Source organism: Chenopodium quinoa, unplaced genomic scaffold (assembly GCF_001683475.1).
Source record: "Chenopodium quinoa cultivar QQ74 unplaced genomic scaffold, ASM168347v1, whole genome shotgun sequence".
NCBI lineage: Eukaryota > Viridiplantae > Streptophyta > Magnoliopsida > Caryophyllales > Amaranthaceae > Chenopodium > Chenopodium quinoa.
The window spans coordinates 741,973-768,746 of NW_018742966.1; the positions used below are offsets into that span (position 1 = coordinate 741,973).

At 32.0% G+C, this 26,774-nt stretch overlaps 2 protein-coding genes across 3 annotated transcripts; one reads left to right on the top strand and one right to left on the bottom strand.

Annotated features, from left to right (window-relative positions):
* Window positions 1-4,566: 4,566 nt before the first annotated feature.
* Window positions 4,567-12,465, top strand: LOC110728972. 2 transcript variants are annotated; one of them, XM_021908656.1, is made up of 15 exons: window positions 4,571-4,739; window positions 4,836-4,913; window positions 5,838-5,921; window positions 6,008-6,172; window positions 6,743-6,811; window positions 6,923-7,049; window positions 8,044-8,116; window positions 8,392-8,508; window positions 9,182-9,301; window positions 9,416-9,434; window positions 9,978-10,062; window positions 10,147-10,547; window positions 11,076-11,191; window positions 11,288-11,381; window positions 12,105-12,465. In XM_021908656.1, the coding sequence occupies exons 1-15, from the start codon at window positions 4,650-4,652 to the stop codon at window positions 12,159-12,161; spliced, it is 1,695 nt and encodes a 564-aa protein (XP_021764348.1). In that variant the 5' UTR covers window positions 4,571-4,649; the 3' UTR covers window positions 12,162-12,465. The 2 variants fall into 2 exon arrangements, 1 of the variants encoding a protein (XP_021764348.1); XR_002512795.1 differs by lacking the exon at window positions 12,105-12,465 and having other exon boundaries at window positions 4,567-4,739; window positions 11,081-11,191.
* Window positions 12,466-18,018: 5,553 nt separating this feature from the next.
* LOC110728974 (protein indeterminate-domain 12-like) lies at window positions 18,019-22,828 on the bottom strand. The gene is made up of 3 exons (XM_021908657.1): window positions 22,372-22,828; window positions 21,643-22,042; window positions 18,019-19,253 (listed from the first exon to the last, which is right to left on the bottom strand). The coding sequence occupies exons 1-3, from the start codon at window positions 22,544-22,546 to the stop codon at window positions 18,287-18,289; spliced, it is 1,542 nt and encodes a 513-aa protein (XP_021764349.1). The 5' UTR covers window positions 22,547-22,828; the 3' UTR covers window positions 18,019-18,286.
* Between the last annotated feature and the right edge of the window lie 3,946 nt (window positions 22,829-26,774).

Genomic DNA, 26,774 nt, shown 5'->3' on the forward strand with positions numbered 1-26,774 from the left:
CTGAAAATATATCCACGTGGCAGGTAAAGATCAACGGCTTAGACGTGGTGACCTCTCAGTAAGCACTATTTTTTTTTTTTAGTAGTAGTGTTAAGTAGTTAGGAGTAGTAATTAAGTTATGTCTATAATAATTTTATGGGATTTTTCAATTAGTTTTGGAGGGAAATTGGCCTGCATTAATAATGGAGGTGTTATGTTAGTATGTTTTTATGTCTGTTATTTAATTATAGTGGATAAAATTTATATTCTTTTTATATTTAAGGATGTTTGTTTTAATGTTTTGAATCTTAAAGGACTTTGATGGAGTAAATGAATAGCCTACAAAATTGAATGTTTAAATGATGACTTTTAGAATTATTACACAATTCCCTCTTGTGCTCGTTGATGGCTTTTACGTAGTATTGAAAAAGAAAAGAAAAGAAAAAAAACACATATGTGTTATGGACATACGGTATTTTAAAAAATATTGATAATGATTATACATGGTGATGGAAGAAGGTTTTAAAATTATATAATACATGTTGGAACGTTCTACATGTTGCAACTGAAAAAGGTCTGTAAGATATTGTTGGAAGTGTTCGATGGAGATGAATCTAGCATTGAAGTTTTGTTGGCATGTAATTTTCATTTGGGGACATGTAGACATGTAGCTATCATGAGTTATTCATTAGTTATCATATGAGTTTCATTTTTGAAGCTCAAGGATTGGACCAGTGTAAGAAATAAGGAAACGCAAGTATCGAGGTAAATGTATATTACGAGTAAACAATTAACATCTTAAAATAGTAATTATAGGGCTAGGTATATATGTAATTTAATCGACAAACTAATGAGTTTCATCTAGATATGTACACATTTTTTAAATTAGAGTCATAATAATAATTTATTCAACTTTTGAGTCCTTGATTATAAATTGGGCTTCTTATGGTTTACTCGTATATTGATTAAGTTTGAGTTGTGATGATCAATTGAGTGATTTGTTTCCCTATTCAATTATTACCATTTTTTATTTTATTTTTTGTAATACGGAGTATATGTATTCGTACATAGTCAAATTAAAGCCATAAAAAAAAATGGTAATGCCTAAAAAAAACAAAAAATTGTTGTAAAAACATAAAGTAACATCAAAAAAATTAAAATTGAATAAATAATAATTTACTACTAGTATAATATTTGGGTTTTTCTTACCTAAATACGGGCCTGTTCTCATTGACTGAACTAAAAAGAATTGAGCTGAACTGAACTGAATTGAACTGAACTGAGCTGAACTAAAATAAATATTTTATAAGAGAAGGAAATTAGGAGCTGAACTGAACTGAATTGAACTAAAATGAGCTGAACTGAACTGAACTAAACTAAACTGAACTGAATTTCAACGTAAGAGAATAGGCCCTACCTCGATTCTTAAATTTATATAGGGCTAATTATTCAAAATTCATACATTTTTTTTAAGGATATAACAATTCTTACTTGCTTAGTTTTTGGATCTTACAACCATGCTTGTAAAAGGTTAAAATCTTGTTGATAGTATTAATGAAACTCGATCAATTTAGTAAACTTAAATGATAATGTATGTGGACTTAATTGAGGAAAAAAAATGAAAATTGTCCTTAATTTTGTTTAAAATCATGATACAATTAAATCGAAAGCAAACACAAGAGAAAATATAATGATCGAGTATGGCATTGATTTTTGATGCTTTAATATATAATTATGCGTGTAATAAGGTACTCCCTTCGTCCATAAATTACATTCCTCTTTTTTATTATTTATTCCTCACATAATAGAGAGAAAGAGGAATGTAATTTAGGGACGGAGGGAGTAATAACCTAAATTGCCATAAAAAATACTCGGTACAATTTAATTAGCCATGCATGCAATGAAGAAGAATAAATGAGTTAGAAGACTTAAAACTTCCGTAGTACTATACGAGTAGTTTATTACTCTGTATTTGTGGTTTCGTTTCATAGAGTTGCTAATTCTTGATTGGTAAACATCTGAACTAAACAAGCAAGACTATAACTTTCCGTTCAATGAAAGCTAACTGATGAATAATAAGTGATGCATGAAATGTGGTTAGGTGTGAATAAGTCTTGTATCTTAATTTAACGTTTGGTTAGCCTAAGATGGAGTCAACTAATGTTCATTCACACAACGTTACCATGGTCATGAAATCAACTACTACTATATACGGAGTAATAAAATAATCTCCTAAGTAAAGGTTTTTTCTCTTCAGCTTAATTTCAGTTCGTTCACTTCTATTCCTAATTTTCTTCTCTTATAAACAATTCATTTCACCTCAGTTTAGTTCGGTTCAGTAAATCAGAACGGGCCCAATGCTACACCGATCCTTAATATCCATATATCATGTTACATACTCTTATTAGTTCTCTTCATTTGCCTTAAAATTAAATATAAAATTTAATAATAATAAATTCTTGTTCAGTAAGAACAATTAAAGGTTAATCAGTTAGATTTTTTTTTTTTTTTTTAATTTCATTAGTTAAAGTCATATGACGACTTTTACCATTGATAATTGATGATTAAGATCTAACTTTTTTTTTTGGGACACAAACCTCGATACTTTTTGGTAATAACAAAGCAACACTTCGTATTATGACATCTTCTCTTACCTCGATTTTTTAAGGAAATTATATTAATTAAAACTTTTTATTGTAATTAAGCTTTTATTTTATTTTTTTCAAATCTTAATCCTGATGTCCTTATGTCAATTTTTCCTAAATAGACAAAGGTACAAAATTTACAGTAAATTTTTTTTTAAAAAAACACACACACAACTCGTCAAGACACCAATACGTTAACCAATTATTTTTTTTAAAAAAATACATATGTAACAACTTATTTGGGACGAATTTAGAAGGACTGATAAATTTACATGTAGGTGAGGTACTGCTGTACGTTATCTATGAGAGCATCTGTGCCTTGAATATGTGGATAAACTTATTTGTCAACTGGTATTTTAATTTGCTTGAGGTTTCATTTTCATATAGTATACCACGGTCAATTTTCAGCTCTTGGTGGTCTCATATTCTTATCAGATCAATTACAGCATGCTTTAATATTGCGGCACTTCATTTACCAAATCTAGAGAATACTTAAATATACCTACTTGTATTGCTTCGTGCTCAATACTTGCGTGGTTTTATGAAAATTGGACATGGTCCAGGCGCATGACTTAGAATTAGTCTATCCAATGATGCAAAAGCAAAACTATATACTTGTATATTGAAACCAAGTTGCTAGCTAAAATTAGATTTCAAAACATGTAATCATAATAGTTAATAATAATATAATGACTAGTACATTAATGACTAAAATGTGCAAAGTCATTTATAAACCTAATCTCCTTATTGATGATGTTACGAGTATATTAATGACTACTTGACTACTAGTATTGATCTAATAAAGTTGTACATTTATTTTGAATTTTGACCACTAAAGGTTTCAAGTTAGCCTATCCAAATTAAAACAAAGTGCTCATAGTTGTTAACCGTACGTAGGAGTAGTTGATACTCTGATAATTGCTCAATGCTAGTTGCTAGTGATTAGTTGTATATAGATATAGATATGGATCGAGCTAATATGAAGGCCAGTTGAGCACGACACAAAAATGACCCAGCTTGGCATGAGCTTGTTAGAAGGTCAAAACGGCACGAGTGGTTCAATGAGAAAGGCTCATGTATGGATATTTTTTTTTCCAAAGAAACTTGGTATGACCACGACATTGAGCACAGTGAGTCATCTTGATAGTGACCTATTTATTTTGCCAATTTAAGAATAATATAAAAATTATCAAGGGGGGTTTATTAGCATGACACAACATGTGAGCGGGGTCGTGCATAGCCTGAGCTTTGATTTAAAAATATCGGCATGAGCCCGCCACGACCCAACTATTTCTTGGCCTGTCTAGGCACAACCTGCTTGAGCAAGTGTTGTGTTTGTCACGACAAGTGGGCCTCCATGACACGTGTCACCCTTTAGTTGTCTAATAAAACTTTTAACATGGTAAGAAAATAGAGTTGATGTCAACAAAAAAAAAAAAAGTTATTCATATCTTTATTTAACTTATTCTTAATCCTTATGGTAAGAAAGTAAAAAATGATAAAAACTCAACTCGTCTTAAATACATACTTGATGCTTAAAAACTCCTTAAATTCCCAAAGAAAAACAAAAAAACTTGTATCAAATCAGATCTAAGGGCCTGTTCTCATACGTTTATCTTCAGTTCAGTTCAAAACCTAATTTTCTTCTCTTATAAAATATTTATTTCAGTTCAGTTAATGAGAACAGACCCTAATTTGAGTCTCGGGTTTCCTAAATTGATTGTGAATCGGGTGTAAAGGTGAAATTCTCCGATTAAAATAAAAAGTGTCGGGTTATCATTAGATCGGTTTGGGACAGTAAGTTAATGTCGATATCCAAAATCTTCAGACATAATCGGGTTGGATTTCGTTTTTTATCAGATCGGCCCACTTTACTATGAATAGAGAAGGTCTGATAGTTAGCGTAAAAAACGTGGTCCAACAAAACGACCCATCATTTTTTCCCTCATCATTCTTATAACTATAGAAATATTGAACTATTGAAGCATTGAACTCAAATCAGTAGAATTCAAGTGAAGAACAAAAATGGAGGAATCATTGCGAATTAAAGAAATCGAAGAAACTATTTCCACTGAAGAATTTGAGTCTCAAATCGAAACCCTAAACGTTCCCGTTGTAAATTTCTCAATTTCCTTATTATTCTATTTCTATAATTCTACTCTGAAATTAATTTTATTTTGAATATTGTTTCGATTTTGATTTGAAAAAAAGGTTTTCAGAGGATGTGTTAAGGATTGGAAAGCTTTCCAAAGTTGGAACCCTAAAAATGGCGGTCTCGATTATTTGCAGGTTTGCGTTTAATATTTCATTAGTTTGCATTATTTTTGCGTTGGTTTCTTCATTATTTAAATGCATTGTATATTGTACGCAGTATATTGGCTGTTTGTTTGTTGTTAATTTAGTGATTTGCGCAACAAATTAAAGTTAAATTGAGGAATTATTTTCACCATTATAACAAGGAAATTAGATTAATCAAGTGGGAATTTGGTTATGCATAAATATTAGGGATGATGATGAGCCTAAGCTACTTAGGATATCCTCGATTAAAGTTTGGCTCCAGTCAATAACTCGATACCTTTACGACTTTACGAGCCTATTCGAGCTCGGTAGATTTTACAAATGTTTTAAAATAGGATATACTCTTATGTATAGCTATTCCTGAAAAGCTCGAATGGCATGTTGGAATATATGGATTAAGTTAAATAAATGGATGAGTTAAACAAATGTGCTCGAGATCATATATATGGATTTAGTTGAATAAATAGATGAATTATGAAGTTTGAGATACAAGGTTGATTTAACAAAATTGTTTCAAGGATCTTGCAAGAATGATGAAAAGTTAGAAGTAAGAATGATAGAGATTGAGAAAGAATTTACTAGCTCTTTACTTGAGATCCAATCAAGCAAGAGCAGTATGCTAACCTGTGACTGGAAATTTTGATTTCGACAAGCTTGAGTTCAAGTCTAGATTGCCTTTCGCTTAATGAAGCTATCTTAAGCTCAACGACTTCTTATCATCCCTATTCAACCAAAGAGTTCACATGCTCGTGGAGTCATTGTTACATGCGTAAATTAGCATAGTTTGTTCCTATTTCTTGCATCATATTTTTGTAATTCTTTCATCATGTAATGTTTTTTCTTGTTTAGTTTTGTTCCTTTTCTTATATCCAAAATTGGCCGGAACATCTATGATTAACTGATTATAAATCTTAGGAGCGGGTGCAATCAACTATTGTGGAGGTAATGCTATCAAGATCAGCACCTGTCTTCTATGGTGATATTAGAAGCCATGAGAGGGTATGCAGTTTCTTTGGGCATCTACCGTTTCTAACCTTATGATTTTGGACTATTCATTCAGGTTATGATCCTTATTGACTGTGTAGGTTCCACTGCCGTTTTCTTCATTCATTGGGTTTTGTAAGAGGGGTCAGAGCAAAGATGATAGTCTTGATGCCTGCAATGAGTCTGAGATACTTCAGAGTGTGGGATTGGATGCCGAGTTGTGCAATTCTTTAACAAATGCTCGTGATCAGATTTATTTAGCTCAGGTTGAAGCTTATAGTTAGTGACTCCTAGTGGACTGTGTATTAGTTGTAGAATGTGATGTGCAGCATAGTTAATAATATAATGATGACAGTGATAACTATTACAACGATAATGATTCTTTAAGTGTTCAGATAGAACGGATACAAAAAAGTGAAAAACTCAGATGAGATAAAACAAAATCTTTAAAAAAATTTGGGCCAGATCACCTTATTTGAGTTAAAGGAATATGAGGAATATCCTTTTTGTGATTTATGTTCTTTTCTTTTCTTTTTTTTTTTTTTTTTTTTTTTTCTTTTTTCTCTTAATAAAATAATTATTCATGTTCATAATATACAACTATCTGTGGCGGCTGAAACTTAATGCCTTATCAGATAATGCTAGAAGTCTGGTCGGGCATAGAGTCATAACAATTGTTTAGAAATGAAGGGTGGCATTATGTTGCTACTACTGCGCTACACTGTCTCTTGAATTGTGTTTGCAGCTGGATTTTTATTACCCCTCTTTTATATTCTAAGCACTGAAGTATTGGCATCTACTTGTTTATAATTCCTGAATATACAATGTGGCTGTAGGTTCCAATCCTGAACAGAGAGAATGAAGAAAGGGTACAATTAGAAAGTTTACAAGAAGACATTAAAATAGTATGTCTACAAACCATTTGCTTATGTGTTTTGATCTGCAGCTTTATTATATTATCATCTGTTCTGATTCTGAATGCAGCCCCTGCCTTACTTCTTGCTTCTTATTTTCAGCCTTCTTTCTTGGGACCAAGTAAAATTTCTTCTATCAATTTGTGGATGAATAATGCAGAGGCTAGATCAAGCACACACTATGATCCACACCATAATCTTTTATGTGTAATTTCTGGGTGCAAGCAAGGTACCTATTATTTTTTTTTTCCTTCAAATTTCTTGCATTATTGTTGCTTAGTGCAGAAGTGTGCTATGTTTGTGCAAATCTGCAAACACTTTTTATATCTGCATTATGGTGTTTGATAAATCTATGCTGTCCTGTTAACAAAAAAAGAAAAAAAAAATAAAAAAATGATGATATCTTGCATTGCTAGTGAGAGTGTGATGATAGGCCCTTTTTTTTTTTTGTTGACTGGTAGATCTTTGTCGTATGCAGTGTATGAAATCTGACGTGACAGATCTTCCCTAGTGCATTAAATTAATAATTATTATCATATTTATAGAACTCCAATATAATACATTCTGGTTTGGAAAAATCTTGTGCTGTGTGCCTCTAGTTCTCTCGTCCTTCTGATTGGTAATTTTGTGAAAAGGAAGTTTGAATTAGGACCATGTTTGTGTTCGGATTTCAGGAAGATCTAATCACTGACTCAGAGTTGTGGATAGTGGAGTGAGATTATGTGAATGGCTTTGTAATAATAGATTAAATGAATGGCTTTGTAATAATATGCTGCATTATTGTGGTGCATATAAATGGCAATTAACTTTTCTTTTATAAATTTTGTAAGTCTAATATCTGGTAGAAATTTTTTCTTCACATGGACATTTATTCTGATTTTTGAGCTTTTTGTTTGTGTATTGGTTTCTTTGTTTGGAATGATCATCCTTAGACTCTCATATTAGTTGTGCTTCTTTGTGTGTTTATCAAAGCCTTTGAGGAATAAGGATAAACACTTCATTTGAACACATTTGGCAATCCTCGAGGAGTTGAGGGTGAGGTTTTATATATTTTTAAACTTATATTTAGGTAAGGCGGAAAGGAGGAATATTTTTTTTAAACTCTGACGTTGAATGTTGCTGCTTTTCTATTTCTGTCATGCAGCATCCAATTTTAAAGCAAATAACATATGTATTTTTGCTTATTTGTATTGGTTCACCTCTGATAATTCTACTTTTGGCAGTTGTTTTATGGCCACCATCTGCTGGCCCGCTGTTGTATCCTATGCCAATTTACGGAGAGTCCTCTAATCATAGGTATGCTGAAAATACAATCACTAAAGGAATGTAAGTATAATTCTAATGGGAGTTTTGGGATCAAAATTTTGCGAGTGGGGTTGGGTTTTGGTTGGGATTTTAAAATTTATATTAGTTGGTTAAGGATTTAGCGCTTTTTGTCAAATTCTGAAGGACAAGATGCATTTATCAAAAGTTTAGAACCCCGTGCTAGACATTGATCTCTTGCTTTATTTTTATATATTTACTGTATTATTATAATAGTCTTTTTCATCTGCAACTTTTTTTCCCAACAGCTCTGTTACTCTTGATTCTCCTGATTTTTCGCATTATCCAAGATTTGAACGCGCTCATGAGTACTCCCAGAAACTCACTCTTCAAGCAGGAGATGACCTTTTTATTCCTGAAGGCTGGTAAGCATTTAATGAACTGTCAGCTTGACACATGTCAGCAATGATTGTCCTTTTGACTGCCCATTGCACCTGGGCTGTTAATTTGTTATGAACCAGGGCATACAATTTTTGAATCTATTGAATAATTTTTGTGATTCAATTCTGCGTTTTTGTGTAAGCGTGACATTCTTATGACTCAAATGAGGTTTTTGATTTTTAATTGGTGAGTATCTTGGCAATTTGTTTTACAACTGCAATATGGTTTACAATTTCTACATTAAGCATCAATTCTGAAATACAGGTGCTCTGACAACCATACGCGTTCTGGTCTTCTAGGTCTAAAGAAATGCAAAAGTTTTGTAGAATGAAAATCAGAAATATTATTAGGACGAGGGTAATGCAAAAGTTTGTATAGAATGTAAATCAGAAATAGGCTTACTCCCCTCTTCTTGTTACTCTAGCTAGCTCAAACTCTATTTTAATAACTAATTCTGTATTGGCGCATTGCCTAGACTACCCCTCCCTTTAGGCTAGCTCATTATTTAGTTATATAGAGGAGTTTTTGTTTTGTAGAGCCATATATATGGTTGTGTCCTTTACGCTTTTCAAAACATTCTATAGAGGAGTTTTTGTTTTCATAATCTCTAGAACTGCAAGATTTCATTCCCTTACTTTATAATCACTTGTTTGACAGGTTCCATCAAGTTGATAGTGATCAATTGACCATAGCTGTTAACTTTTGGTGGAGATCGAATATGATGTCGAACATGTTGGAACACATGGATGTATATTACTTGCGTAGCATATTGAGAAGGTGTGCCTTTTTATTTACCTCAATTATGTTATTTGATAAATTATATAAACTATGACTTATGCTATGTTTTTTCCGTGTTGTATTTGTTGGTGGTACGGGTGTTCTCAAATGAAGATTGATTGACAAAGAGATGGTATGTAGCTTGTCATTTCATTTTCTCGCAGAATTGTACATGTTTTCTGTTTATTTGAAGTGATTGTGTCTTGATTGCCTGAGAATTTTTTCTGTGGTCCTATCATTGTTGTGCATAGGCTTGTTGCTTAATGGAAGTGATAGTACATGTCTTGATGTTTAGAATGGTTTGTCTATATATGTCACTATCAGTATGCTTGTGGGCTGTTGATGTTTGCTTCTTTACTCAGCTTACCTTTCCTTTTCATCAACTCAACTGTGATAGTTCTTTTCTGTATATTTAATTAATCCCTGTTACCTTGTAGTCTCGTGCCTTTATGTATAGGCATTTGCATAATTTTCTTTTGTTCATTTATTATTAAAATTGTGTATCTTGTATATCATATATTCTTCAGCTTGTCTGCATTATCATTTTTTTAGGCATGTTTCAGGAAAAATGGCGACCGTAAAAGTGCTAGTATTTTTTTTTTGTTGGCACATGTCCCAGTGTGTGTGATCATGGATTTATTTCATGATACTTCTTCTTTCCTTTTCAATAGGGCAGAATCAGATGTTGCAGAAAACTTATGATGCAGGTTCTGGCAAACTGAGAGATTGCGGAAGTGAAGCACCTGATAATGGAAAAACAGGTCTTATATTCGCTGCACGTTGGTGGATTTATTTTGAGCATCTGGTCTAGATTAACTAATTGTATTCTTGTGTCCTTTAATCAGATAGTCAAGGAATTCTCGCACACCAGAAGCATGAAAATAAGATTAATCTGAACGTCAAACCTCATGATCTTGCCCCCCTAGCACTTGAAGCACTTCATGAACTTCTTTCTCTCGTCCATGATGGGGTTAGTGCTGTCAGTCATCAACCATGCACTTCTACAAGTGATTCTAGGGTGATTCCTGATAGGAATGGCAAGAACACAATGGTTACCAAGTCCTATTGCCCCAGTGCTGCCACTCAAGATCAATGCACTTCAAGAAGTGATTCAGGAGTTATTCCAGACAAGGACTCAAAGAACGTGCCAATATCTAACTTATGTCGCCTGAAAGATGATTCAATTGCCAGTATTCTCTGGAATCTTAATCCACTTGATCTTCTGACAGTTTTTATGGCAATGGTGGTGAGTTTTTGCTTTTAATGTCTTGAATCAGGGAAACCAATTGAAAGATTTTCTGCTCTAATCTGCAGTCCCTTTGCTTATGTGCTCTTATGTGAAATATGGTTTGTTTTGTTGTTTTTGTCGTTTTCTAGATTATTGAGATTTTAAGCCATTTTTCTTCTACCTTGTAGTAAGTTTTTCACTGGAATTCACAACACTTTTTGGAAGATTGATTGATTGATATGTTCTGACATTCTTAAAAAGGACTTTGATTATTTTTTCTAACTAAATGCTCGAACTAATATAATGACGCTTCTTGTCTCTGTTTATTTATTTAAAGTTTGTGTGCATCTAGTTACTTATTATCTGACGTTTCATCAATGCAAATTACTACCTCCGTTTCATATTATTTGCAACGATTTGACATAAAGTAGAGAGGGAAAATGTCTAATCGTTGCAAATAATATGAAACGGAGGTAGTATTATTAATTGGTGTTAATTGTGCTATCCAAGTTGCATCTTATTATGTTTGTTTTTTTTTTTTTTCAGAACAGCTTTCCCAGAACCTTAGAGGCATTGATACTTCACATGCTTTCGCCAGTGGGGGCTGAAGTTCTTACGCGAAAATTTGATGAATTAGATCAGCAACTGACTGAAGAAGACCGGTAAGTGATCAATTGTGAAATGACTCTGATTCAGTTTTTTCAAATATGGCAGGTTTGACATCTTCTCTAATTTAATATTTGTCTTGTTTATTACAGGGGCTCATTCTACCAGAGGTTTTATAGTGTGTTTGATGATCAATTTGCTGTAATGGATGTGATCTTGAAAAGAAAAGAGTCATTTGCACACCAGGTTAGAGCTGATTTTACCTTTGTATTTTTTTAATTGGAATTTTGTGTCGATATCTGTTGAGGGAAGAGGTTCATAAATATAGTATTACTTAGCAAAAAGAATCTATTTTAATTGAAGTGACTTTAATGTTACTAATCTTAGCATAAGCTTGCTTAGTTGATTAGTCAAAATTGGTGCAAGGTAGAAGCCTTCATGCTCTTGCTATACATGCTTCTCGTTGTACCTCTGTTTAATGAAGTTACTGTACTGTTAAGCTATTGGGACTAAAAAATTTTCTCTGTAACATTTTTAATTTGTGGGATAGGAAAACCCTTAAAATGGAACTTTTATATTAACCGATGAAATGGGAATATAATCCCCACTACTGTTTCTGTTACATCCCTGTTACCATACAGTTTTGTACATCAATACATAATCAAATCATTCAAATGTAACTTCTTATCCTGGAAAAATTACTTTACAAGCCTTTTGAATCACGATCCATTTTTCATCCTTTTTATCATTTTCTGTTGCAACTATGGCTAACATCTCTATGTCTAGGACTCCAAGAGGGAAGCTGGATTTTGCTTATAATTATGAAATTCTTGGACATGCTTTTTTTTCACAATCAGAATCATATATTTATCAGATCAATCAATAATGCGAGATATCTTTTTCCATATTATATACGAGTACCATTTTAAGATGTAAGTTACATTTTGTGATTTTGTTACTCTTTTGTAGGCATTCAAGAATGTTTTGCAGCTATACATGGGAGTGACACTCAGCGGGTCCAGTTGACGGGATACTGATTCTTTTTTGGGACAGCTTGGTCTTGCCTGTTATAAATAGAAAGTTCGAGTGCTTAAACAGTGAATTTCTTTGTCTTCTGCGGCATATTTCTCATGTGAGTCACTCATTGCATTGTAGAATATTTATGGTTCTAATTTGAATACTAGTGTACTCCATATTTGTAGATGTTGGATGCTTTGTGGATTTTTCTGTATAATTCAAATCATGTTATGACATTGAGTACAGTAAAATGTTGTCCTTGGGATTTCTGTTGATGTTTTTACTTAATCTCAAGTACTACGTCGGCTTGTTATCTTTAGTTTCATTTTAACTGTTAAGTTGATGAGTTGTTATTGCTTAAACTCGCTGAATATGTCGGCCTTAGATATGGTGTCCGCCATGGCTGCATCTAAGTTTTCTTATTTATATGAAGGATTACACCTATGTTGACATGGGTACAGGCTTACAGAAAATTAGGGAAGGTTTTGAGTAACATGGTTTAGAAGTTACAAGTTCAGATTGCATGGAGGAACAAGGAAATAATTATTGTGGGAGGTAGAATAGAATTGCCAAGGGATATGATAAAATGATTAACATCTATATAACCTCCTTTCAATTCGAGTAGGCAAGGGTAATGCCGAATTGCTTGGTAAGGGTAATGGTAGTAGACTTACAAATTGGGTTGATTGTTTGGTTTGTTCAGAAACATTGTCTAGTTTGATAAACGGGTGCCAATAATAAGTTTATGTAAGGTCTATCCGAGTTCAATTCACAACTGAAGTAAATAATAAGTTTGAATAAGATTAGATAAGTTGATATTGTGACATGACCATCTCCTTTTCTTTTGAAACAAAGTATTGATCACCAAAAGACTATCGAAAGTTTGTGGTATGCTGACTAAGAAAATACAGTAGTTTGAAATGGTCAAGTGAAGCATAGTTGTTCAGAAGATGAGGTCAAGTATTGACATCATATTGTTGCTGAAGTAAGCGAAAGCTTTGATTGTCAATGACTTTAAAAAGATGATTGTAGTATAGGGATAGTCGGATAGATAGATGAAAGCAAAAGGACTGAAACTATAGAAAAGGAAGAAAAAAGGACATGTTTCTTAAGAGATAAGATTCCCTGATGAAGATGACATATTGTGGAAGTAGAAAGTTGTACGGAGTTAAAGGGGAATTGAGATGGAATACAACCCACTTTCTTGAGTATTATCCGCCCGTGAAGTAAGAAGTAAGAGAGAGAGAGAAAAAAAGGAATTTTCCCTCTTTTCGATATTATCCGACCATTTAACTAATTCTTTTTATATTCTAATCATCGGTGGATTAGAATATGAATGAATGCATTTTACTAATTGATTTTATATCAAATGCATTATTATCACCAACGGCTCTTTAAGTGTGCATAATTTAGGAAAACGCACACATGGAGATGGAAATGGGGTTTAAATATCTCATTTTAAGTACTCGTAGTGTCAGATCCTTAACACAGCAAGACTGCAAGTGACCTAAATACATTTCTAAAAGATCACACTACATAACACTTTGGTACTGTATGCTTTTAAGTTATAACCTTTACAAACAGCAGAGTCTAAGGCTTTTCCCACAGTTTTGTTACTGGCTTCTTTGTTGTCACATGTATGCATTTTCTTATTCCTGGTACTCTTTGAGCCTGTAAATGTGTCCTACAATAACTGTGTTGTGCCGTGTTTCCGACACGGTAGAACAGTATACGTGGTCTCTGAAGTCTGAAGTACCCGTGTGAATGGGTTAGCTTTGAATTCGATGTCGGTTGCTGGCGTCACCGGTGTGCTTACAGTGTTGAAGATAACTTATCTGAGTGAGGGAAAGATGAGGGGCAACACCAGATCACATGAAAATGGTACTAGAAGTCTGGGACTTAATGTGGGGGTGACTTAAAATTAGTACTCTTTGAATTGATGTACACACTTCCAGATAGTAGTGGACTTAGTTTGTTAAGCCGTTTGGAGTTTGGACAAGCTCTCTCAAGTCCGTACGTATGTCACTAGGTCCACTATCAGTCCATACGTCTATATCATACAGTGGCTTACCCTTTTTTATTTTCTTCAAATACTTTCTTATGTTTATTTATATAGGGTGTTAAGAATGCCTCGTTTTACCCTTCAAATTTATTATCAAAGATATGTGTATTAGCCGTATTTGAATCACGGGTACAAATTAGCGAATTGTACAATCTTTGGGTTGAATGGAGGTGGCTTAGATATAATGAATCGAGTTGATCTTGAGTTTAATTTAGGCCTACTTCGACTCAAGTCATGAACAAATTCCACTCGAGCTACTACTACTTCGATAGCATGATTTTGAGAATGATTGAAATATTGGTTAAGTTAAAAGTTAAATTATTGAGTTACATTATAGAAAATCAGAGAAAGTATTAATAAAGTTAGTCTATATCTTTAATTATGAGGGATAAATGAAATATAATTACTATCCGAAGACACAAGGAGTAGTATTAGTAATACATCTTTGGGCCACTTTAATTGATAAGCTCAACTAGTCTAGTTAAAACCTCAAATTGAGTCAAGTTTTGACTGGATTTAACTAGTATTAGTACCCCCAACCTTTAGTAGCTAGTATTAGTACTACAGTAGTGTAAATCAAACCAATTATTTATAGAGTTTATAATGTTCTATTTAGCTTATGATTGTGAATAGTTTATTCAGCTTTTCTGTTCGCAAAAATCGAAAAGACCCGTGATATTATTGAATGAATGGCTATGATTCGATTGATATGAACTTATAATGAAGATTGATGGACCATGTCACCTGAATTTTTTACCAGTAATCATGGAAGGGGTCAAGGGGGTCATCTAATTGCAAAGCCTTTGTTCTTTGTTGTTTGTTGTTGGATTTTTACACAGAATTTGAGAAAATAGAGTCACATTAATGTTTAAGGGTAACTACATTTTTAAGGATCATTCAAGACTCCCAAAGCTAAGGTTCCTTTAGCATCTTTTCAACAATCATTGACGTTTTTTTTTAGGGTTTATATATTTTTGTAAGGAGTAGTAGATCTTACTTCATCTCCCGGTCAACTTATTAGCTATTCACTACCCACCATATTCCGGACCACTTGGTATGACACACGCTTGGTTGAAATGTCTTTTTTCACGCTTTTCAACATTCTACACGCACTAAGTTGATCACTCTTTTGTATTCTTAGATTTTTATGATTTGGATGCCATAGGAAAGTTTCATTTTGGTTCTTTTGGACATTGGAGGAGTTTTGTTTATATCTTTAAGGAATTTAAGTATGAATATTTATAGGATACAGTTCTATTGATTTCCAATTTTACATTATTAGTTTAGATTACATAATTAAGGATAAAAGTAGAGGTATGTAGTAATTAAATCCATTCATAGGAGGAATCTTAATTATGAATAAATTACTATTACTCTTTTTATATTGAACATTAACTTTCACCCAAAAAAAAAAAAAAAAAAAAAAAAGTGAAAGCAACTAGTGTTCCAAGTTTTGGTTAATTCAAGTGTACGTATATATGGTGGAGGAAGAGGTTCGAACCCGCGTTTGTGGTGTGGAAGGCAGTAGTAAACAACTAATAACTCAACCCAGTTTTTCTGGAAAATTTTCTGCTTAATTAGATTTTATTTTTATTTTTTGAGGGGTTGGGTATTAATTTGTTTAATTATGAATTAAAGAGGTCAAAATTCAAAAAAAGAACAATTTATTTTCATAGTAGTTATTTCCCAAGACAATGAAATGTATCCTTCCTTTACTGCTTGAAAGCAGCAAAATTTTCCTTGTCACCTTTTTTCTTCTTTCTATTAGAAAATTCTCTGATCTTCCTGATTTTTGGGTAGAAAACCTAGACTAGAAAGCCACCAATTTGATTTCCTCCTTGACTTCTATATTATTTATTGACCATTATCTTTATTTGAATGCTGATGTTTGCATGTAGCAAATTCTACTAGTTAGTCAAAGAAAACCCTAGATGTATTTATCATAGAAAGAGTTTTAATGTTGAATTTTCGACTTTTTAATCATGAGGAGGAGAATTATCTCTTATTATGCACACTATACAAAATTGCAAATGAAATGAGTTAAACATTTTTGTTTTGTGATCTCTAGTCTCTGAATAATAAACTGTATTTAGTTATAGGTCTCACGAACTATTCTTCACTATTTAGCTTTTTAAGTTTTTCTCTATTCTATATAAGAAGTAACATACATTCTTATTAGCTAGATGCAACATTAAAGGTGATACAGAAAAGATTTGAAGTTTTACTAAATTGAGAAAGTGACCAATTTATTTGTATCATATATTATTAAATTCATAAACGAAGATAGATTATTATATAAAAACGACAAAGGCGGCTATTCAGTGTTTACTAAACATAAGGTTGGTGTTTACTTTAACAAATAAAAGTCTATTTTACTAAGTAGCATTGGAATTTTAGTTAATTATAATAAATAGTAATAATATTCAATAAATTTAAAAATCATGACCTTTAATTATTATGTGCTTGTGGTAGTACTTGTAGTAAGTAATCTAAATAAAACATGTGAACCTTTTGGCATTATTATGGATTACTCCTAGTTTATTGGTCCAGTGGTCCTAATACCTATCACATACATTATCAAACCAATAATTATTGTCTTATTAAGTGTCTTTTATCCACATCTTCCTAACTGAAAGAGGAATCACTAGTTTCGTCATGCCTTAGTTTTTTTTTCTAGATCTACTAAACTTTACGTTACATTTTTACATATACTATATAATTATGGACCATGAGCTGTGTTACTTGTGCCCTGCCATATCATTATCATATTATAAGGTATGATTATTAATTATATTTATGCACTCATGCATCATCACCATATTTTAGCTTAGATTATGACCTGCCACTAGCTAGCTTTACCATGCATGTATAATGCTACTTTACCTAAGATTTGATATGAGAGTATTACAGTACATGCATGCAGCAGTTTGTATTTGCTGATCTTTCTCGTTATACTCCTTCTGTTTCTAAAAACTCGAAATAGTTTGATTTTTTGCACTATATATATATATATATATATATATATATATATATATATATGACAATCAAATGTTGTCATGTACTGTGTTGCTGGGTTAGTCTTAATGTATACAGGATGACGTTAAAAATTAACAAATAATGTATGTATTCGAAATTTTTTCCTTATAAATCAAAATTAGATGATTCTTAGATGTATATCAGTATATGAATGTTGTAGTGAATCTGGTCTTTTATATAAGCCAATCAATTGCATCAATTTTTAAAACAATCTTAAATAATCAACCACAATAATCCTTAACACATTATCATGTTCTTCAATTATTTATGAAGGGAAAGGGAATTCGAGGTTAGGAATATTCCCTTTACATTGACCCATGTCTTTCTTCATCAATATTTGCAGGAAAGCATATGGATGGAATGCTGTTAATTATTGTATCTAAAATAGGGTGAGAATACTTATACATGTTTTAGTTTGTTACTCCGTATTTTATATATTGGAAAAATGAATAAATATAAACCGGAAAAAAATGGCATTGGCATCACATATACTCTTGTTAGTTGTTACTACCCCGTACTTACTAGTCGTAGCATATGTCCTAACACGACACGTGAAGGACCTATCTAAGGGCACCTTGCACATGCTATAATATCACGTGTCTGTATAACTTTTTAAACTTATATATTATTTTTAGGCTTTATCGACATAATTAATTATATTGGTCCCAAGTGATTGGAGATGTTTAATTACAAAATACACTACATTTGGACAATTGTTCTTATGAAACTAGCTATATATAACAACACTTGCTCAAAAATATTACAACATTTTGATGATATAGCATACTATTTAATTGAACTTAAATAAAATTACTACAACGTACAATTGTATGATCCTTAGCTCCTCATCTCTAATTACTCCTTGAAATGGAACCTCTAAAAGTAACTTAAATTCAAAAAATTAAAATAAAATACAACTAATTTAATTAAACTCTTACTCGTACTAACTTTGCTTGTTGTGAGGGGTAAATACGTAATTTCATAACGAGTGACAAAAAAATAATTCATGATGATGCCATTGCCTAGCTAGCTAAATTCACCCCCACCTTGACCCCGGCGCAGCTGCGGTTGTAGGAGGCTCAGCCGTCGTAACGAAACCGAAGCCGTCTACTTGCTGCTGCTGATGATGGTGTTGTTGATGAATGTCAATAGGCTGCTGATGATGCTTTAACAATACAGATGATGATGAATTGTCACGGTCATAAGGGGCTGTCATCCCGTACTGTAACCCACCCGTGAACTTTAGCATATTCCCCACCACCTCGTCGCTATCGAATCCTCCTCCTCCTCCTCCACCGGCATTGGTGTTGTAATCGCCTGCGGTTAGTCCTAGGAAGTCCCTAGTCATACCATCATTGTTCTTTCGCCACGTGTTGAGCATGGCGGTGAAGTGATCAGCATTAGGGTGATCAGAAGGGGTCGTTGTGGTTGTTGCATTAGTCGAATTCGTGTTTGTCGATGAGGATGAATGTGGTGGCAAAACGGATGACATGTCATCGGTGGTAGGGGGTCCCATGTGGCGGGACATTGCTCCTAGCTCATCAAAACCGTTCATCATTGCTGACATGGTGTTGTTTCCGACTGCCCCTACCGTGGTGGCCTTCTGGAGGAGGGCCGTGGCGGAGAGGAAGTGAGCCGATGACATGGCGGATGTATCGGAGGATGTGAAGGGGAGGGAGGTTAGTAGAGTCTTGGATTGGTTGGTGAAGATTGAGGGTGGTTGGAAGAAAGGTGGTGGTGTGGAGAAGTGGGGGTTTTCAGTTTTGATGTGGATGAGAGGGTTAGGGTTAGGGCTTTGAGGGGACGGGTCCCACGGGGAGGAGGAGAGGGACATAGACGACGAGGTGGTGAAAGGGAACAGAGACGAATTAGGGTTTTGGGTGGAGAAAGGCGGTGGTTGTGGTGGTGGGAGGATGGGGTTTGCAAAAGGGTTTGTTGAGAGTCTTGCACTTTCTTCAGCTAATGCATCACAAAATGCTCTATGTGTGATGAAGCTATCTTTCCTGCATTACAATAGTGTTGCATACAAATGCCTAATGGTTAGAATTTAGATAAAGACACAATATAACAACTTTATCAAATAGAAAAACAAGACACCTAAAATGTGATCAACTTTATAGAAAACACTATATGAGAATAAAACGTGTAAGGAATGAAAGCTTTATTGTAACAACATGCATGTAATCTACTTAGCTTGTTTGAAATTATTAGCTTAATGATAGCGCAATTTGAACTAATAGTGTGATAATCTAAAAATAACGTGAGTGCAATTATTATGCAAATATTTGAAACTTATCATTAAAAGGTGATATTAGAACTCATTTCATTTCTTGAAAAATCTCACTATTCTTATAATTATGAAGGTTGTTTGTGCACACAATATATAGGTGATTTTTATGCCAGTGGAGTTTGACTGTAGAGATCAGATTAGCAGCTTGGTGTATGTTCAACAAAGGATAATAAACAATTGAAGAAGATGAAAGAATAATTAGAAGTCCTAAAATAAATACATTTAGCAAAAAAAAAAAAAAAAAAAAAAAAAAAAAAGGAAATAAAAGCAGATTTAATACTCTCATAGTTTTACAGGCATCTCTTCCTATAATCCTATCCCGGCCTCAATTTTAGTGAAGGTTATTGTATGTAAAGTCTTGATATATTCAATGCTCCCGCCTTATTGGTACCGAATCATACAATAAATTCTTCCATCTTGACTACAATCTACCTTACATGAAATACTAAATATAGTAATATTTGAATTCATCCTTTCAACTTAGGCTCTATTAGTTTTGACGGAAATCAATTCATTAGAAAATCATATTTCTTTAAAAACAATTTATATTGGTGAAACCAATTCATATTCCTTGTCTTTGCAAGAAGTTAGAATGAAAAGAAAATGGAAATGAAAGGGAGAGGAGAAGAAGAAGGTAAGGGATAGTTCAAGGGGAAAATGTGGTTTCTCTTCCTTACACAAGAACATTGTAGACACTACTAAAACAAAAAGGAATTAGGAATCTCAAACATTTTTAATCTTCTAGGATCCTATATTCCCATTGACCTATTTTTGAACATATTTTGACTACAAAGTGTATGATTTGTACCAAGAACATGTGCTTATATTTCTATTAGTGTTTGACTAAACATGTGATTCTTGTACCAAATAATAGTCACAAAAAAGTTATCACATTGAAATTAGAGCTTAAACAAAGTGTACTCTTTTAATCCAAACATAGAGCAACCTAGCATGCAAAATTCAGCATATAGGGGGTCCAAAAAAAATAAAGAAAAAAGGCAGACCAAATCAGATATTTTTGCAGGTTACATCAGTTTTTCCTCTATTATGAAGAAATTCTGAGCTACTCAGAAGACAGAAGTGTTCTGCTACTACTACAAAAAAGAGAAAATCTTGAAAAATATTATTACTTTGTAATTAAAAATATATTGTAATTTATCATCACTTGTTTAGCATTACTTTTTCCTCATATACACGAGCATAGCAGTGACCTATCATTGTTATTTTTGGGACTAACATCTAGCATTACAAAAAGAAAAACCAAAAGCCTGCCTTTTTTCCTATTCAAAGATCTTCTTTAGAAAGATAAGTAATCAATTACAACTCCTAAGGTCTTATAGTAGATAAAATCTTAGGGTGGACAATATATATACATTTTAAAACCGTGTCTAAACATGATTTAAGACGAGTATTGACTAATTAGACACGGATAATATGTTTGATACTTATCTGACTCGCTCTAGATAACTTGCATTACTTTATTTGCTCATTAAATATGTTTTATCTAAATTTGATAGACTGTAAAGATTGTAAACTGTGAAAAATAATTTGCATATTTTGGAAAATTAAAGGGATGTTATATAATGCTGATACATTAATCAGTAGTGAGAAATTGAGGACAAAAATAGACAGAAATTGAATCACTGGACAGAACATTAAATAAAAACAAAAGACAGCCTGTTTTTGATTGTTCTTTGTTTGTATAATATACAGTGTTTGTGTGTGTGCTACATAAAACTTGGAAAAAAGGTACAGATTTCAACAGATAAAATTCTCTTACCAATTGCATTTTATTTATTGTTATTCTCATCATATATTATTTCATGCAAAACTTACCATTCTTATGTAACAATATTTTCACCAGAAAACAAAAGGCATATATCAGAATCCAAGAAAAAATACCAGTACTATATATATATATATTACACACCCTTGCTAATCAATATTATGCTCATTTAATTCAAAAAACATAATCAAACAAAATCAATCCCACACAAAATCAATCAAAAAAATGCAAATTATATCGGAAAATATAATAAAGTCTTGTAAAAAACGATCTAACAAGTTTCATTATATTCCGTAAATAATTATAATAATTTTACCTGGAGAAAAGGGTGCCACAATCACATCTATACTCTCTAGTGCCACAAGTTTTAGAGTGAGCTTTCCAATCAGATTGAACAGCATAAATTTTGGAGCATTTTTCACACTTATATTTCTTTTCACCATGTTTTCTGCAAAAATGTTTCTTAATTCCAGTAAGATCTCCAAGTGCCCTTGAAGGGTGATGATGAACACAACTTGGTTCTGGACAAACATAAGCTTTCTTTCTTATAACTTCTGTTTTACTCCTTTGTTTAAGCTTCCATGGTAAATTATGCCCTCTTCTATGAAGCTGAAGATTCTGATCTCTTTGAAACCCTTTGTTACAGATCTCACAAATAAACCTATTTGTTGCTAGTAGTGTTTTTGGTGACAGTGCAATCACCTCAGCATCTGGGTCTGCTTAAATCAAATCAAAACCATTAGGGCATACTTTTTACAAATTCGGTCGGGTTTGCAACTACATACATACCCGACCTATATATGTTACTCGGACTCTTTATTTAATTTCAACAACACCCAAATGATCTATAACCACATATGTTACTTAGACTCTTCATATCAACAATATCAAAGTGATTTAGCTATGGATCAATATAATAAAAGGTTGTTTTGACTTCATATATAGATATCGAGCTATATATGTTACTCGAACTCTTTATTTTGACAGTATCGAGATACAATTAATCGATGAAAATAATAAAGATTGAAACTTTTTGAAAATTTACCTGGATTTCCGGGAAGACTTCTCTTTTTCTTGACCTTTTTAGGAGGAGGAGGTTGTTGTTGTTGTTGGTGGGAAGTGATGATATTAGTAGTGTTTTGTAGTAACAAAGGGTTAAAGCTAGAAAGACTATTAGCTTCTTCAGACAAAGTGGAATTGGACATAGCTCCTTGGAACATTGTCTTGCTTCTACAAACCTCCAAGCAAAATAAAACAAAACAAAATATGAAATTTTTTTAATTTTACAAAGTTTTGTTTGTTTGATTATCAAATCTTAAATAAGTTAAACACCACCCACTATACTAAAAAAAAAATTGTAAAAATCCCATCTTTTTTGGGTATGTACCCTTTGGAAGAAGGGATGGTTTTAGAAAGAGAAGTAGAAAGAACAACCCCAATTGTAGAGAGAGAAAGATAGTAGCAAAGCAAAGGAGGGATTTTTTTTTCAATAAAAACAGGGCCACAGGTGGCAGTGACATATATATAGAAAGCGAAAAAATAAAATTAGAGGAAAATTCAAAGAGAATCAGACAAAATTCATTAACTTTTTTAAAACAATAAATAAATAATTTTAATTTTCAAAATAAATAAATAAAGAAGAACTAAAACTAAGAATTTCCCGTGAAGAGGTGATGATGATAATGATGAAAGTTACAATCTTTAACAGTTTAACCCCCATGGATTACTTGTCTGAGCTTACTCTGCTGCAAAATTTGCAGAATTCAGAATATTTTCTCTTTTTTTATTTTAATTTTATTTTCTTTTTATGGGTTTTTAATATTTTAAAATACATAATAAGTAAAATTTGGAAAAAAAATAAAAATAAAAATGGGCAGAAAATTGTAGAAAAAGATTCAATTAATTTTAAGAAATTTCTATTAGAATAAGTTAAAAACTCTGAAAGAGATGTGTGGATGAGGCCAAAGCAGGAAAAGACCAGGAAAAATCCTATCCCTACCCTCTATTCTCAAAAATAAAATGTTAAACGGCAATAATTAAAAATAGTGGCAATATTAATTATTTAACAATATTTTCTTGTAATTTTGTGTTTTCTGAGTTTGATGTTGGCATTTTCCTGTCTTTTCCAAATCCTGTTACATAATACTACCCAAACCCTAGAGATGACCTTTGATATGAATGGAATGTTATGTTATGCATTTTGTTTTATAATTTTATGTAATTACTCGTATTTACTTACTTATTTCATCTCTATATTTATATACTTAGTACGGAGTATATATTTTTTGAAACTTATTTCATCTTTATATAATTTTTTCATTTTTGACTTTTTTTGTGACACAATCACCGTCTATTAAGATAAAATTTATTAAATAAAGAAATTCAATTTTACAACAGTGATTCTAATTTTAAAAAGGCTTTGCTTTTAGCTTAGGAAAATGAGACCCTTATAGTAAAATTGAAAATTGGAGAACATAAAAAGAACTTTGTGAGACCAAAGAGTAACTTTTTTAGTCACTATCATGAGAAAAAATAATACTCAATTATTGACTCTTTTTAGTTCAAAGTCTTATTGCCTTCTCCTTTATAACAGTCAAAAGTCAATTAATTACATCTTGATTTTTTTAATCTATGGTAATGATTTTTGCATTTTAATGCAAGAATGATTCATTTAAGATACTGCACGGATGGGGCTGAAAACTTCAATCACACTCCTAATAAATCTTTTTGTGTAAAAACATGCTGGATGTATGGAGTAATTTAATAAAGGGCTCTGTTCTTTTAAGCTACTGTAGTATGCTCTGTTTTGTTGAAATTTGTTCTGTTTTGCTAAGTATTAATAATCTGTTCTGTTGACGCCTGATCTACTTTGTTAAAACTGCTCAGCTCGACTCGGCTAAGAAGCTCAAAAGAACATGACCTTATTAACTTATTGTAAAACCAACTTTTGATTCACCATGTTAAAATTTGTTTTACTACATGATAAATCATTTACTTATGTTAATTTCCCCATCTCTTTGAGCTAATAATGTGTTCGAAATGAGCAAAATATTAATTTTATAATTAGTTGTACGACACATTTGTCATCTTATAATACAAAAGATTACATGATTCATTATTGATCACTTATAAGTTACAACTTTATAAGTATTTCATCAAATATATATATAGTTTTTTCATTTATTTACTTTCATTGCGTGGTTTGATTATGACAGTGTTTGTTATAGTATGAAATCTGATGCATACTACGCACCAAAGTCCAACTTTGCGAATCCACTAATATCTTAGGCTTCATTATATGAGCTTTTTAGTCTATTCAGATTCACTATTGAGAATATTGTTGCCTTTTCATTTTCGTACATAGAGTGTCTCATCATCATTGTGTTGCATATGTATATGTTTCACCCCTACAAGATTCTCATTTCAATTTGAATTTAAACAATTTTCATTTATTTTAAGAAAAAATTTGAAATATCGAAATTATGTTAGTAACTAGTTATATCTTATATGAAGTAATTTTTTGAAACTATCTGACTAGCTTATAGAGCGAGTAATTTATTTATTAAATCTCGTTTATATATGTCTATATCATTTGTCCTTTATTACTTTCTTTATACTGAAAGAAAATCCCAGAACCTAGCTAGTCAACCATATTCTATCTTTCCCCACTAGCGTAGAAGGAAAGTGCCTAAAGTTGATTAAAACCCCCACCAAGATCCATGGTGGGAAATTGAAAAGCTTTGATCTTCTTCTTTACTTCTTATATTTCCCCACATTATATGGAGCCTAAAAACGTCACTAACCTTTTTAAGAAATCAATATAAAATATGATCTTAAATAATTAAAAATCGATCTAGGCTTTTTACCTTGCATATATACTTTAACATTCAGCAAAATTTAGTTTAGACACGTTTTGATAAGGGCTAATAAGTCCTTATATAAAGAAAGTTCTGAGTTCGTGATAGTACGTACATAATCTGATTGTACAAAGTTTGTTTATTCATACATATAAGAGTGATTTGGGAAGACTTCCGTTGCCCTGCAAGGTAGCCAGCGCCAAGCCAGCTAGTTGTAGATTTTCTCTAAACATGCATCATATATAGTTTTCAAATGCAAAAAAGTAGTGTGGAGAACTTTGAACAACGATCTACGAGCTAGCTGGCTCAAAAGGGCCTTTAATTGAATGGAATATACTTCCCCTGTTCACTAATAGTTGCGCCATTTTTTATTTCATAATTGTCATCAATAATATACAATTGTACATTAGCATACACTAATTAAGATGAAGCTAACAAGCCTTTTATACTCCTTTCATTTTTATTTTTTTATTTTTTTTTATAAATACTACACTTGAGATTTTACACTATTAATTTGAATTTTAAAAGAGAAACGGTGCAACTAATAGTGAACCGAAGAAGTATTATAGTATTTCTTTACATTAGTTGTTGCTGGATATAGTATAAACACACATTCCTTTTTCTTTAAGATATTATAAAAGTTGACAGATAATAATATTGAATTTTGAAAGATGAAATTTCCGGAATTATGTATACGCGTATCAAGCTATCATAACTGGGTTACAATGTACAAATGAACACACGTTCAAACAAAATTAAACTTAATAATTTATATGCTAAAGGGTAACAATATATTGACAACATTATTCGGCCCTACAATATTATTTTTGGCAGCAAAAATCATGCATGAATAGATGTATACTACTATTTACAAATTTAATTTCATTCAAATTTATTCTCTACTCAAACCTGTTTTATTGCTTATTTGATCAATGTTACAATATTTCAACATCTATATCTCTATTCATGCATGAGAACAAATTAATGGAATTTCATCTAACTTGGTTCATTGATTATTGATAATTGGTAAAGGGTAAATAATCTGATCTATATTGAATTTAAACGCATTACAAAAAAGGGTATATGTCACAACTAAAAATAATAGGTGGTATATGATTTGAATTATTACTTTTAGTGAAACAAAATTTGCTCTTTTCATTACTCCTTTCATCTCACATTACTTCGAACACTTAGCACATATCAAGTATAAAGCTTGTTATATATGTGCAATTAATCTGACATAAACAAGAATAAAACTAATAATAGGATAATAGGGCAAAAGCTATCTATTATTCAATCTACGAAGTTACATATGAATATAGAAGAACACTTCAACTTTGTCACTTCACACCCAAAATAACCTAAGATAAACTTCTATAAATATATATATATTAATCATAGAAAAGAAAAAAGTACCTATCTTATATTCTAATTTAATAAGAATGTTAAAAATTAATAATTGCATGCCGACTTAGTACTTACTTGGTACAATAGCTCAAATGAACATGATTGATATGTATTTGGAGTATTTTTTTAATTAAGAGAGACAAATTATTAAGCTACAATCCATATTTTTACGCTTTTAAAATAG